The sequence below is a fragment of the Malurus melanocephalus genome, unplaced genomic scaffold (assembly GCF_030028575.1).
Source record: "Malurus melanocephalus ecotype Western Australia unplaced genomic scaffold, MMel_1.1 scaffold_519, whole genome shotgun sequence".
NCBI lineage: Eukaryota > Metazoa > Chordata > Aves > Passeriformes > Maluridae > Malurus > Malurus melanocephalus.
In genome coordinates this window covers 114,815-130,201 of record NW_026623751.1, presented here as the reverse complement: position 1 = coordinate 130,201, position 15,387 = coordinate 114,815, and the positions used below count along the sequence as shown (strand labels likewise).

The 15,387-nt window shown below is 42.3% G+C and overlaps 1 protein-coding gene across 1 annotated transcript; it reads left to right on the top strand.

Annotated features, from left to right (window-relative positions):
- The first annotated feature begins 11,203 nt into the window (after positions 1–11,203).
- Positions 11,204–12,936, top strand: PRLHR (prolactin releasing hormone receptor). The gene is made up of 2 exons (XM_057381654.1): positions 11,204–11,393; positions 11,510–12,936. The coding sequence occupies exon 2, from the start codon at positions 11,696–11,698 to the stop codon at positions 12,728–12,730; it is 1,035 nt and encodes a 344-aa protein (XP_057237637.1). The 5' UTR covers positions 11,204–11,393; positions 11,510–11,695; the 3' UTR covers positions 12,731–12,936.
- Positions 12,937–15,387: the final 2,451 nt, after the last annotated feature.

The following is a 15,387-nucleotide window of genomic DNA, read 5'->3' as shown; positions in this document are numbered from 1 at the left end:
TTACATTGAAAGCCTTAGAAATTTTACCATCATTCACGTTAACACTTCAAAGTATTGCTGGTTGAACTCAAATCTCTCTGAAATGCTAATCCACACCCTGAACTGTAGTGAAATGAACATACAGATGGTTCTTCCAATTACTTGGAGAAAGAAAAGGGGATGATTTCCTTTAATGATTTCCCCTTCTTTCCTGACTGAAAGCARTTCCAGCTCTTCCCTCCAGCTAATTTGACGATTAAAAGATGCCTTTGTCTTGCTTTCAGCTATTGAGGTTTCATCACAATTTGTTAAAACTCTCTGTCATGAAGCGAGGTGTGAACCCAGGGCTGTGTAGGTTTGGTTCAGAGGTCATGTGAAGGGGAATTATAGCCTTGAGTATTTAAAGCCAGGATTCAGGGGGGTTATTATTGCACTGATGGCAAAGATGGAGTTTTCAGATTAAAATGGGATCTTGAGTCTGAGATGCTCAAAGTTATTGATTGAGGAATACACCACAGGTATTCATACTCCAGATTCATGGCAGCTCCGTTTTCCCAAGGACACAAATGGAGAGATTTGAAACATTCCTGGAGCTGTTGATTTCACTGCAGCTTGTGGGGTAATGTGCTTCAGGGGAACTGCAGAAAAAAAATGGTAAGAATAATTTCAAAACTTTAAATTTTCACTATAAATTAGAATGAAGGTTGAGATTTTTGTAAACTCTACCCTGAAAAATGGGATCTGCACACTAGAAAATCTGGTGTGAGCACTGATCTCTTGGTCCCCCACCTCTCTGTCCCTCTGATCCAGTGGTGCTGACATGTGGGAATCTCTTCTCCTTTCCAGGGACAGTCTCCAGCCAGATGGGTTCATGGCAGATGTTGAACTCAGTGAGGGACAAAATTCCAGCTGTCAGGTTTCACATGGAGCTGCCTGGGAAGATCCAAGGTCTTTGGGCTGCGTGGCAGGATGGCTAAAGGACACAGGAGGCTGAGAAAGGGGTCAGGGGCTGTGGGACCCACATCACACTATTTATGACCTCTGTCTGTCTTCAAACCTTAAARGAGAGTTTGATGTCTGCTGCCTTCTTCCAGCTCAGAGCCCTTCCCTTGAGGACTCAGGTTAAATTGGAAGAAGATTTGGGAGCAAAAGGGAATGGATTTGATTTCTTCTGGCTCGAGATCTGGCTGCAAGGAGCAGCCCTTTCACTCTGTTTTGAAGGTTGTGACCCACGGTCTTGGAAAAAAACAACCAAAACATCTCTATGTCAATGGCAGTGTGATCCCACAACTCCTCCAAATATTTCACTTCATTCAGCATGGAATCAAATTGCAGATGTTTCGTCAGAATCCAACAGAATGAAAAAAAAATTACCATTTGGTGGTGTGTTTTCCTGAATATTCCAGAAGCTCTTGTATGTTTTTCAATAAAATATTCAATGGAAACAACAAAGAAAGAAAAGCTTAAATAAATACACATACTCCAGTCCTTCTGAGCTTTTAATTTACACCTTATACAATCACCTCCTATCAACAATGCTTTCTTTGCCCTTTTTGAGGTACACCATTTCTCTCCAAGCTTTCAAAAGGATGGGARTAATATTTCAGTGCTCAGAGAGAGTAACTGAGAAGCAAGAATTCAGTGGGGCTTTTTTCCTACATCGTTTCCTATTAGAATGTTGTATAATATTTTTGCTGAGTAAAACTCTAACCAGGTTYAAAAGCACTTTTTCCTACTAGAACAAAAATAGGAATAATTACTGATACATAACAAAGTTTTGGCTTTTTTTGAAAGTGCAATATTGTGGGCATCTTCTGAAAAAGCTTTGGAGTATTTTGTTGCCTGGAGCTGTGTGTTTTGATTTTGTCTGCTTAAACCTAGGCTTTAGAATGTTGGGAAAGAAACAGGAGAAAGGGAGGATGGTTAATTAGAAATTCTTACCTTTGTGTTCCTCTTGGGTGATGACAYCTTTCATAGTGAAGGTGGTTTGCCTGCACAGGACATCAGCAGATCTGGATTCCCTTGTCAGTTCTAGCAGGAATATCTGTCATGCTGCTCCAGGGTAAAAATGATCCATTCTCAGTTCCCCCTTCCCTGGTGTGGAGATGACAGTGATCTTTGCTTGATGTCAGAAAGACCTGTTCATTATCAGCCATAAAATGCTCTGAGCTTCTGGGTTTGTTACATTTGTAGTGATTAAGTTGCCCCCTGTTCGGGCAGCTCTTGCCCTGTTCAACTGCAAGTCCCTCTGAACACCTGGAGAACTGCTAGAGCAGCAGGATTAAAATAAAAAATGTGTTTTAAATAGTATACATCAGCTCACTTCTATGGGGATTTTTTGGTTTTAATGTAATTAGGATGTGGTTCTCATGAYTCAGTGTTGCTGAGAATAAAACAATCTGAAACAACACTTACATTTTTTAATAGGAAAGATTTATTTTGCTGCAGTGATGAAGAACTGTRAACATCTGGGCCACGCTGAACCTCACAGATTTCAGCCAAGCTCTCCTCCATTAGTCATTTTAATGCTACARTGCTTACCTGTAAGTTTTTAGCCAAAAATCTTCCCAGGTTAAGGCTCCCACACGTTTTGTTTGATGAGTATGATTTTGCTATAATTCACCATCATCAGAGGGTGGTCATATCCAGCCCTGAAGGCAATGGCCATGAATGACAGACTCCTAGAAATCTTGCAAAGTAAAACARGTTTGTTCTGCAGAATAAAAGTATCTGTGGAAAGTGGATAAATTCTGGGACAGGTATTTATAATAAAAACTGCATGTCTAAGTCTTCTAATTGATGGGAGTTCCACCAGTGCATTCAGCTGAAAACAGGAGTGTTCATAAAATTAAATCTAGCCCATAACTCTCAGTGCTGCTCATGTGCTTGACAGAGCCTCTGCATAAGAACAATTCTCCCATCACAAATACAGTCACAAAATAAACAAAACCCTTCTTAAAGAGGAATGTTAGGGAAAAGCTACYATGATATTAAACTCTGAGTCTAAGAGCAATCAGGTAACAGTGGAGCATYCATGGGGAAGAATAGGACTTGCAAATATGATCTGAGGAACTCTGCAGATGGGGCTGGATTCCTTCTTGATAAGATTCATTAATGAGTGGAAGAGTATCCAAAGGAAGGGCTGAAAGAGGTGAGACAGAAGGAGTCACAGCAAAGGAAATCTGGTGGTGTTTGGGGTTTCAAACTTCTTGTATTTAATAAAAAGATGGGGAAAGCTGACAGAGTTAGAGAGAAACATTAAAAAAAATATGTTAAAGAAAAGATCAGGGGAGAAACTGGAAAATATTGAAATCTGCAGCAAAATTCRCATTGATTTTCATAGAAGAGAATCTCAAATCAGTTGTGTTACCACTTATAACCAGGGTGCCATATATCAAAATAACATGAAAGAATAAACAACAGAATTGCTGTGTGGGGGCAAGTCATAGAAGTAGGGGTTATAATGAAATGATTCATCTTCTATGTTCTTCGAATTTCTTCCACATTTATCCTTTTTTACTTTACTCATCTGACAGTAGATGCCTTTAATGGCTACTGAGAGCAGAGGGAAAAAAAAAAAACAAAACAAAAAACAAACTTAATTCGACTGTGGAAGAGAAGTGGAGACAAAGAAAGAGAATAAACCCAGGTGTTGAAGCCTAGTTGGAACGGATCAATGCACATACACACAGAGAGAGTGAGAGCAGAGCCATGAGAGCAAATATAGATCCATAATTTATGAGGGGAGGTGAACATAAACCAGCCTGGCTGTGAATATGCTGCAAAATCTTTTTATTTTACTTTTTAAAATGTTGCTTTCTTATTTTTTAATGCAACAGGGCTGAAAACATAAGGCCTCATTAGAAGTTCTGTTAAGTTTGGTTTTATTCTGATGATGTGGGTTATAAAAGTCCAGTCTCTCTTATATGTTGTTTTTTTTTCTCCAAACAGGAATTTGCATGAGAGAGCAGAACAACTCAATTTTAAATAGTGTCCTTATCTCTACATAATATTATTATGCAAACTATAATCAAACTAGATGACAATTCTCCAGACAAACCTGTAGCATTAAGAGCTTTCAAAGCTCCYGGGCAGATTGTTGTTAGTGGGATAGTTAATTAAATGGAAGTTGAATTTTATTACTTTATATAAACAACTAAGAGCAGATGGAATGATGTCTGTCCTCTGGGTTGGTTTTTCTTTGTTTTGGTTGTTTTTTTTGGGTCCCCCCCCCCTTTCTGTTTGACAAATATTAATTTAACACATTGTTCCATGAAAACAGCAAGTTTACTTCTGGCAGCTTGGTTGCTACAGAACATCAGGTAGCTGTTGATCTCTTCTGTCCTTTACCCATCACCAGATGGGAATTTCGGGATAGTGCAGTGCACTGGGTTAGGCTGGGGTAGAGCTGGGTTCCTTCCCAGTGTGTGATGCAGGGCTGTGTGCTGGATTTGAGCTGGACACAGATTGATAACAAGGGATGTTTCTGTTACTGCTGAGCTGTGCACAGAGTCAAGGCCTTTTCTGCTCCTCACCCCACCCCACCAGCCTTGGGGCTCGGGGTGCACAAGGATTTGGGGTGGCACTGCTGAAACGCCTGATCCCAATTGTCCAGAGGGGTATTCCCATCATACAGAGTCATGCTCAGCATGTAAAGCTGGGGAAAGAAGAAATAGGGAGACATTTGAAGCGATGGTGTTTGTCTTCCTAGCTGGCCATTAAATGTGATGGCCCAGCTTTCCTGGAGATGACTGAACACCTGTCTGCCCATGGGAAGCACTGAGTGAATTCCTTGTTCTGCTTTTTGTGTGCAGCTTTTRCTTTTATACTSTTTTTATCTCAACCCACCGGTTTTCTCACTTTTACTCTTCTRGTTCTCCCCCTATCCCACCAGATGAAGTGAGCCAGTAGCTGAGTGGGGCTCAGTTTCTGTGGATAAACCACGACCTTCAGGAAGTGGGAAATGCTTTTTCCCTTGTTTAGTTCCTAAGCAGAGATCCCCATTGGGTGCAGGGTTAGGTACAACAGTCTGACATATTTTCATGGATTGCACATAGAGGAATTCGGTGGGAAAAGTTCACTTTGCAGTTGTTGGGAGCACCCCCAGGTACAGAGGGGGCTCTGAGAGCCCTGCTCTTGTCTTTCAGGGTCATTCTGGGCTGTCCTGCCGTGTCACACGGAGGGGGACACAAGCCTGGGGTGCAGCTGGGACCCCGGGGTGCTGTCCCTGGTGCTGACTGTGTCGCTGTCCGTGGTCCTGACAGTGTCGCTGTCCATGGTGCTGACGGTCCCCGCTGTCCCTGGTGCTGCAGCGGCCGGGAACCTCCTGAAAAGTGTTCAAAGACCCCCTCCCCTCACCCCCGCTCCCAGCACAGCGATGTGCCACGGGCTGGGCAGCTTTTTGTCATGCCAAATCTCATCTACTGGTGGTTTTTTGTTTTTTTTTTGGCAGCCCTCTGCTACCCTCAGGCTGAAGTGCCCTCAGGACCCTGGCGGTGTGCAGCGACCCTGCTCCCGGCTGTTCAGGGCTGCAGGGAATAGCTGGAATTCTGAGTTTCTCCAGGGCTCGGCATTAAATGTGCAGATATTTCTGGCAGCCAATTCCCACAGCCTGCTCTGGCTCGGGGCACATATTTGTATCGCACTCTGCATCCCCTGGGGACCTGGGAGCAGAGGAGAAACGCCAGTTTTTCTGGAGTGGTGGGAATTGTTGGATCTGACGGGTATGCAAATCTGCCTGCAAACTTTTCCATTTTTATCCTTCCTTGMAGCAACCTTTAGATCAGAGACATTCAGATATCTTTTCCCAGGYGAGTTCTGACTGAGCTATAAGAACAAATAAGAACATTTTACCATGACATATCAGCAGTATTGCCTAAAACTACAGTTATAAATGAACAAGAAAAGTTTTAGCTCTGATATTCCTAAAGATTTTGCCTCAGGGGGTTGTCTGTTTTTCTGTTTGTTTGCTTCCCTMGTGTTATATGGCCTGTCCATGGGAATGCTGAAGAAGCAACTTTCCCTTACTGTAACATGGTAAGGGCCCATTTCAGTGGTGAGTTTGGGGAAGAATCTGTACTAAAAATCTGAAATTCTATTGCTGWTTGTCCAGTCAGCTTGCAGATGATCAGACTTGTTAACCAGACCCTATTTTTCTGCAAAAATCCGCTTTAGCATACTCAAGAAACATATTCAACACAAATACCTCTTTAATCATCATAATGTTCTACCTATTTATTCTGTGCTTATTCCAAAATTAAAAAATCCCAAAATTCCTTCTCCCCTCCCCCCCAAAAAAACCAAAAAACCTGCACACTCAAACACAAACAAAAAAAAGCCCATAATAACTGTACACCAAAACCTAACATAAAAAAATCAGATCAGCCTATTTCTTGATCATTAATTCCTGCTTGGGTTTGGCTGCCAAAGAAAATATTAAGGGGGCGGGGATGTGGGAGAATCAAGATTGCTTGTATCGAGTCTCCTGGCAGCAATTTTGCAGGAAGGAAGATCAGAGAAAGAAGAATCAGTGATTGCAGTGACTAAAGTGCCTTGTGGCTSAAATGTTTTTACAGAGTGCCTGTGCTGACCCTGCCTTTCTCCCCACTTTGTAAATCAGCTGCTCTGAGCAGGTGCCAAGACCAGCAACAGGGAAAGTTCATCTGGCAAAAATTCAAATGCTGTTCTAGCAGATCTTCACAGGCACCACTGCAAYGATCTCCCCACTGAAAAATGACAAAGAATACTAGAAACATCCTGAGACTTAGTCTSAGCTGTGCCCATGTGTGTGGGTGTGCACGTATATAAATTTGAATTATATCTTTGAATTATATCTTCCTACTCTCAATGGGAATACTGTTGAAAAGGCAGTGGTGGAGTTATTTTCAAGCAGGAGTGGGTACAGTCCAAAGTCTGTTTTGATGAAAGATGGAAAGGAACCTCCTGAAGCCCAAGCCCCATGCAAGAAATCAGTCTACATGTATGTTTTTTATCCCCTGTGATACACTGATTGCTCCAAAAGCAGCAATTCCAAGGGGCAATTTGTTGCCCTCCAACCTAGAAGTGTTCTACTTTCCATCCTAAATTTGCCCACAGTGAATTTGTTCTTTCATTAGTGTTGTTCCTTTCTCTAAATGTGTGTTTTCCTGCCCTGGAGTTTGCCATCCTCCYCAGTGCTTTTAAAGAACACAGTGCAATTCTGCTCTGGTGAATAGACACTTACAGCAAGAAAATTGTCCAGAGATTGCAAGGAAGTAGAGGCAAATTCAGCCAGAAAACTCTCACAGAGCAGTAGATTTTCTTCTGTTTGCAATTTCAAATGCACTGCCTGCTCTTTTCTATAGACCAGCAACACAATTTACTTCATCCTAAGCCACAGTGAGAATTCTTATTGGGGTGACCTTGATTCTGTCTTTTGTGACAAATTTTCCTTCTGTTTTCCCTCAGGTTTTCAAAGTTTCCCTGCTTAATTGTGCAGTCATCTTCCATGTCATCTCTGATTCCAAACTTGGTGTTTCTATCAAATTTACTGGGTGCACTCCTGCTTTTTGTGCTAACATGGTAAAATGAAAGGAGCTACCAAGGCTGGTCAATCCCAAGTGAGGTTTTTGAGGACCATGAAAAATTGCTGTTTTCTGGTCTAATTTCTTAATAGRTGCTGCTGGTTTTTGCCTGCCTCACAGTTCTTAGGATATTTCCTCTGGTAGAGACGATGGTTTCTCATAAATTAAGCAAACCCAAACTGCTACATATCCTATGTTGAGAACAAAATTTTAGTGACACAGATGGAACGTTAATATGACAAAATCTTCCTTTGGTATCCTAGTCTGTCTTCTCTCCCTTGCAAACTTTCTTCTGTCCTTAAATCTAGTCTAAAACCTACTGTAAAACCACTGTCAGACTAAAGGGCCTCCACTTTATGTGCTCTTTTTCAGCTACAGTGAATTATTTAGGCCTGAATCTTGTGTCTATCAAAGTTTGATGCCTTGAATTTAAGAAAAGCATCAGCAACAACCAAAAAAACTCCTACCCAATGAAAAAAATAACCCAATCCTGAATAACAAACCAAAAAAAAACCAAAAACAACCCTTAGTTGTAAATATGGTTCTTAGAGTGTAGGGACTGTGATGTTGCAGGCCACAGCAGGGACAGGCAGGATGCATTTACATGATTAAATGAAAGAGGGACAGAGTGCCCTGAATTGAAACTGTTGCATGAAACAAATTTTGTTTCCTGGCTGGCCAAAAGAAGAATTTGATAAAGGAACCCCCAGTTCTACATCATTCAAAATATGCAAAGCATCTGTTTTTATTATRGGCTCTGCAAAAAAATCCTGATCTRCTCTGCACAGAGCATTCCTGGAAGAACACGACAGAATTTTTAAAGTAGTTCTGTCATGCAAAACCACTTGTGTTTTATGGGAAAAAAAAGGACAAATGAACAGGAACATGGAAAACAWGCAGCTGAAACTGAGACTTTAGTGAGAGAAGAAAATGTTTTGGTCTGTAAAGCCTAAAAGCAGCTCCCAGTGTTTGTACTCTGAGTTTCTGTGCAGAGCTGGACAGGTTAACACATGAGATTATTAAAGCTCAGCTGTGAAACATTTCTGTGAAGTGTTGGTCTGGCCATAACTTGGAATAACATTCTCTGTTGGCTCAAGGAAGAGCAGAGGTTCAACCAGACACTAATCATCATTCCTGTGTGTGACACCCTTGTACACTTGGAATGTCAAAACAGCTCTAATATGACAGTAATGCAGTTCCTGTGACCTTTTCTCTTTTAATGAGAGAATTCTGCATTTGAAATGGACTTATAGTCARTTCAGGAAGGACTCTGTCAGATAGCCTCAGAAATTCTAAACAAGATTATTATTTGCAGTGTTAGAAGGAGAAAAGATCATTTCCTTGGTATAAATTGCTGGAATACCTTTTCTCTTCAAGTCTCTATTAAATATTATCTTTCCAGATCTTGGCTGTGGCATTCAGCTGAACTGAAGACATTTTCTGCCTGAAGCCAAAACAAACAGAAAATCACTAAGGGAAATAGGTGGGAGCCTTCAAACAAAAGGTGTACTGGTTACTGGTTTCAGAGGTGAAGAAAATAAATCTGAAGGCAAGAGAAAATGCAGAAAGATTGCCTGGTACAGCTTCAAATAAAAGAATATATAAGTTTAGTTTTGTGACCTGGTCATTAGGGTGACCTTGAAGGCTTTTTGAGATGATACTGCGTTTGATTTGTCTCGTATAATGAAGAATAAACCTTTTTCTCACAGGAATAAAATAAGGATATTTATTGGATCTACACTGCAGGTCTCAGGAATGAAACAAAAAATTCATTTAGTTAAAAATGAAATTTTAAATTATTATGTTTGCAATKATATTAATGTGAGGCTTCTTTCCTAGCACAAGCCTTGTAAGATGTGGGCAGTATGAAGACCTTCATTTTTCTATTTGTTTTGGCTTTTATTTGAGGCCATTTGCAAAGCCTACTGCAATCCTACTTTAAATYAGGCTATACTTTTCTCCCACATTGAATGGAGCAATTGAGTTTATGGGTTTTACAAATTTTGCAGAGTGCTGCTTGTCACCAAGCAGTGTGTTTGCCTTGGGTGGTGACAGGAGCAGGAATTTCTTATTTCCTCACCTCTGCAACGTCTTACCCTCAGTCCCTCCTATTCTGGATTTGGGTACGTAGAGATAAAGAGGTACCACATTCCCCTGGGTCCCATCCAGCTCAGACAGGAGAGATTGGACTCTGAAGTGGGCTCTAACATCCCATTTTTAGTCTGGGTCATGGGTAGGTTACTATAGCCATGAAGTGAAGGATTTCACTCTTGAGCAATGGGGTTACATGCTCGTTCTCCTCTCAGGCTGGAATTCCATATTCCATATTCCCCTGCAAGACATGACCCAGCCATGGGTGCTGCAGCACAGAGTCAGCAYTTGCCTGTTGGAAATTGTTTGAAATTGTTTGAAATTGCCATCCTTTACAAGCAGAATGTCTCTGATCAGAACAGGGACTAAGCATGTTTAATTTCTGTTTTAGGGTCAGGGAAAGGAGGAGGACAAAAAAGAAATCTATTTAAAGTTCTGATTTATGTCAAATTACATGGAAACAATARAAGGGTATAGTTCTGCCCGTAGCCTCATAGAAAATAATGGGTTAATATTTCCTTAGTCTAACACACCAGGACATAAACTGCCATTTGAAATTGTGTCTAAATCCCCTGAGTGCCTTGCAGAGCCCAACAATGTTCTCTGCTCTGAAGCATTCAGAAGTTAGGCTGCTCCATGTATTTTTTTACTTTCCCTAACTGGTACAAACAAAAGCAGTGGTTTTTCACTCTTTTTCTCCAGCTCAGGGCCTGGTCCCAGTTTGAAATGAAAAAGAGTTAAAGGAGAATTGGAACAATAAACAAAAGCTGGTTGGGGATATCTTATAAAATGTTCTGTGAGCACTTACCCTGATTTATTTTTGTTTTCTACTTTCTGAACCAAGCAAAACAAGCATAGATTGTTTTCCAGACCAGTTAGCACTTTTTTTCTGGCATAGAGAAGGTTAACAAATCTAACCCAGGAATGAAGAAACACCCAAATATTTTTGGGTAGCTGCAATATTAGCAGCAGTTTGCTGTAGTTCTCTGCAGGTAAACCCTTACAGTTAACCTATTTGGATGTTAATATTTCCTTTGAGATGCTCACGTGTCTTTGTTTACTTTTAAAGATGTGTAAATCCTACTGAAAATAGTCTTAGTAGGTGAGCAAACACTGTAGCACCAGTGAAAAAATAAATTTAAATAAAATAGGATYCTTTGTGCTACAAGATAAATGTACATTTCTAATCCTAACTTTGTTCACCAGGTACATAACTGAGACCCTCTAGTGGCATAAACATTTATTTGCCTTCAGCSTGTTATTAAAATTCTATTCCACAGACACATTAAAGCAACAAAATTACAGGTAGTATTTTTGGACACTGAGGGCTCTGGCAAAGTGAATCTGGGATTAGATATTGTGCAGGCTCATGTTAATGAATGTAAATTGATTTTTAGCTGTGAGGGGCAATTATAGATGCACTGGGAGGAGAGGGGAGTTTTTGAAAGGATATTCTAGAACTAATTACTATCAGCAAAAAAAAAACCACGCAAAGAGCCACGTAATACCCAGGACAGCCAATGGGGATAAAAGCTCACACACAAATCTGTCGTGACCCAGTAGTGGAGACTGTTTAAAAACAGTGATCTCCACTTAGCTTGTAAATGCGCATCGCCCTCTTTCTCACTCATATATTCTCTCTCCCTCTCTCTCTCTGACACACACACACACATACACGCTCCTGGATTTGCAGAAGACAGGCATCTAGGGCACTTCTTGGCATCCCCAGGAAAATCACATGGGATTAAAAACCCCACAGCAGTAAGTACTCACTGCATTAAATGTTTATTAAGTGGCATGCTGTCAAAAGCTAGATTTAATAGTAAATACAGGAGGACTTTAATGGGAATTGGTTGTATTTGATTTKTTTTTCCTAGGAATTGCTGAAAGCTGCCTCTCGAGGATTACAACTTCACCTTTTGCTTTTACGGATGCTTGTTTACTACCCATGTGGTAACCTCTGGACAGCCAGTGATCCATTCATTATCCCCCCTGATTGAGTGCGGGAGGAGTGCAGTGGTAACTCCTTCCCTCAGCTGACGGCAGACAACAAAAGGAGGAAAATGATGAATTCGGACAATTTAACCTCCCAAAGCTTCCTCTCTGCCATTCACAGCAACACCAGCAATTTATTCTCAGGGCTCCAGTTTGTTCAGTCCTTCAAGCCACTCATCATCCCCTGCTACTCGCTGGTGGTTTTTATTGGTGTCATCGGGAATTACCTTCTCATTTACGTTATCTGCAAGACAAAAAAAATGCACAATGTCACCAACTTTCTGGTGGGCAATCTGGCTTTCTCRGACATGCTGATGTGTGCCACCTGCGTGCCCCTGACCCTGGCCTACGCCTTTGAGCCCCGGGGATGGGTGTACGGGCGTTTCATGTGTTACTTTGTGTTCCTGATGCAGCCCGTGACGGTGTTTGTGTCCGTGTTCACGCTGACTGTCATTGCAGTGGACAGGTACTGTGCCACCGTGTACCCGTTCCGCAGGAGGCTCACCATCCCYGTCTGTGCCTACATCCTGGCTGCCATCTGGCTGCTCAGCTGCACTTTGGCTGCCCCAGCCTTGGTGCACACTTACCATGCCGAGTTCCCCGAGCTGGACTTCTCCATCTGCGAGGAGTTTTGGTTCCACATGAAAAGGGATCGCTTGGCTTACGCCTACAGCACCCTCATCATCACCTACGTGTTGCCTCTGGCTGTTATCTCGCTGTCCTACCTGAGGATCTCGGTCAAGCTGAAGAACCGTGTCGTGCCAGGCAATGTCACCCAGGGCCAAGCTGAGTGGGACCGTGCCAGGAGGAGGAAGACTTTTCGCYTGTTGGTTTTAGTGGTGGCAGCTTTTGGGGTCTGTTGGCTGCCCCTGCACATCTTCAACATGATAAAGGACATCGACATCAGCTTGATTGACAAGCAGTACTTCAACTTCATCCAGCTGCTGTGCCACTGGTTTGCAATGATGTCTGCTTGTACCAACGCCTTCCTCTATGCTTGGCTTCATGACAGCTTCAGGGGAGAGCTGAAAAAAATGTTTGCCTGGAGGAAGAAGAAAATTGGACCCACTACAAACTGCATTATGGCCAGTGTGGTGCTGTAAATGAGAGCTGGTGGGAGTGCTCCTCCTTTGTACAGTTTCATTGTAAGTCTTTTCCACTTCTAATTAGCCCTCATTCCTGACATTTGTCCTTAGGGCTCAATTAAAACAACACGAGTCCCATGTGCATCTTCCCCAGCACCTCCACTTCTAAAGGAGAATGACAGGCAGATGTCATGCCCCAAAAACATCTTTATTCCTTTGACTGGAGTTAGAGGCCAAGGAGATGTTAGCATAAWAAGATGCAGGGATCCTTCCTCTGTGTTTGGGATATTACTGTCATTACAGAGATGGGTATTGGGGACAAAGAGAAGCAAGGATGGATATGAAACCTAAATATCTCAAAGGGGGAATGTTTTGGTACATTTGTGTATCTACCCAGAGTCCATTCCTCAGCWCAGGCTCCAGGGCAGAGGATTCACAATATTCCTGCAGTCCTTTTTGGGTTAGAGCCATTGCCTCAGGTAGCCCCAATTTGCTGACACTGTCACGTTGTCCCACAGTGTTTCCAGGGCCGAGATGAATTCCACCCTTTCCTTGAGGAGCTGATTTTGACAGGTGACAATGCTGCCATCAGCTCTGATCTCCAGGGAGATCCAGAGGCTTTGACACTGCCCTTCTGGAGTGTCTGCAGAGATCCAGAGGGCTGTGGGGGCTGTGGATATTGAGCCAAGTACAGGTGTTGCACGGCCAGTCAGGCAGGCACTCTCCTTTGGAGGAGTCTTCTGGGAAGAAACAATTTCCTTTGAYATTCACCTTTCAGTCAGAAGGGGAGTTGGAAGCTATAATCAACCTAATGGTTTCTAGTTTCTTCCTCCCTGAAAATACCTGAGATAACWGTTAAATGCACAGGACAAAGTTCTGAAAATACACATCGATTCTGAGAGGTTTCTTCCTGTGTGCTCAGCTGGAATCTGGGACAGCAAGAGAAACTTCCTGTACTGAGCTGAGATCAGCCAGGGAAGCAGCACAACCCAGTTTTGGCCATGGTCAGCAAGGGCAGCTCTGTGACCACATCTGCACATGGCCAGAGAGGTCTGGGCTGGGGGCAGTGCAAATGGACACGAGGGCAGAGGGAAGGAGAGGAGAGTTCCTTTTGTTCATAAATGCTTTCCTACTCTTAAAATGTGAGTACAATTTGCTCATTATGTTTCAGTAAAATTAATCTGATTAAAAACCTTCCAGATCTATGCACACCCTGGGGAAAGTGTTGGGAAAACATTTGAAATCCGATTTCACAAACTTCCTAGAATTTCAAGTTGTTTCTACTGTTGGTAATGAGGACATTAAAAGCTGATTACAGGGACACTGAATGAAGAAAGTTCCTTTAAAATGGGCATTGCTTGCATTCACTCTGTGTTTATGTGTGTCTGCCTCACTTATCTCCATATAAAGACTTGAGTGACCTTCTAAAGAATGTTTTGCTTTTACTGAATTTTAGGAAATGGTTTATCCTTGGAGCTCARTATAGCAAATTAGTGTAATAACTGGCCACTTTGAAAAGGCAAAAAGCCCACTTCTAAACAAACCAATCTAATTTTAGAAGCTTTTCAACCTTGTTTTCAGGACTCTTTTAAAGAGAACAGAGAGTAGCACACCAAGAGAGCACTGAAACAACAATGCAAAAAGCAGCTTTAAACTACAAAAATCTGATTTTTAGAGATTTTTCTTCAAGTAAATCCAAACTGCTAATTTATCAGTTTGTAAAGGTTAATTAAAATTGAGGTGGCTGATAATGTCTACAATCTCCTGCACTAAATACAGACAATGCTCTTATCCAGAGGGATCCAAAGCTCACTGGAGTAACTGGGAAGACTTTCTTAACCACAGCAGATCTGGCAGCATTTCCTCCTTACAGACCATATTTTTCCTCTTATTTGCCAGCACTGCAGTTTGACTGATTCCTGTTCTCTTGAATGATAATGACTGAGGATGGCGACTGCAGAGAGCAGCACAAAGCAAACATGGATTTCTCTCTCCGTTTGGTTTCCCTGTGACAGAAATGAGGGGCTGTTCAGTGCACAGGTTGTTCCCACAGTGACAGATGCACTGGGAATATCTCACTTCCAGCTGCCTCTGGAGCTGCTGTTAGAGCAGTTCCAAGGCCTGGCAGCTCCTGGAGATGCCCAGCACAGCTGAYACCCTCATCTAAGTGCTGGTTTAACCTATGTGTGCCTTGATTCTGTCAGGACCTGCAGCAGAGAGCTCTGAGCCTGTTTATGTTTCAGGCCCTCCTCGTGAGTGGGTTTCAGAGCACCCTGAAATGATCTGCATTCCCCAGATGTGCTTCTGAAGATCCTTCTCTTCTCCACAGCCCCTTTGGTCCACCTCAGAGGCCCTGTAATGCCATTTTTCCAGGCTTTTCCTGCACAAAGGAGGTCCAGCCCTGAGCTTGAGGTCTGGGGGCTCCATAGGCACCAAAGCACAGCCACATTCACTGARCCTCAATTCTCTGAACTGAGCCCCAAGAATCTCTGCCCAATTTAATTAATGTTTCGTCTGATACCCAGAGTAATAAACAATAATAAGATTTAGAGGCACATGGATGCACTTCTTTAATCCAGTTATGCAAATAAATATATTGAGAGCTGTCATGTGAAACGTGTTTGCTGATTTCCATCCCTCTCCAGGGAGCTGCTGTAGTTCTTGGAAGGACCAGG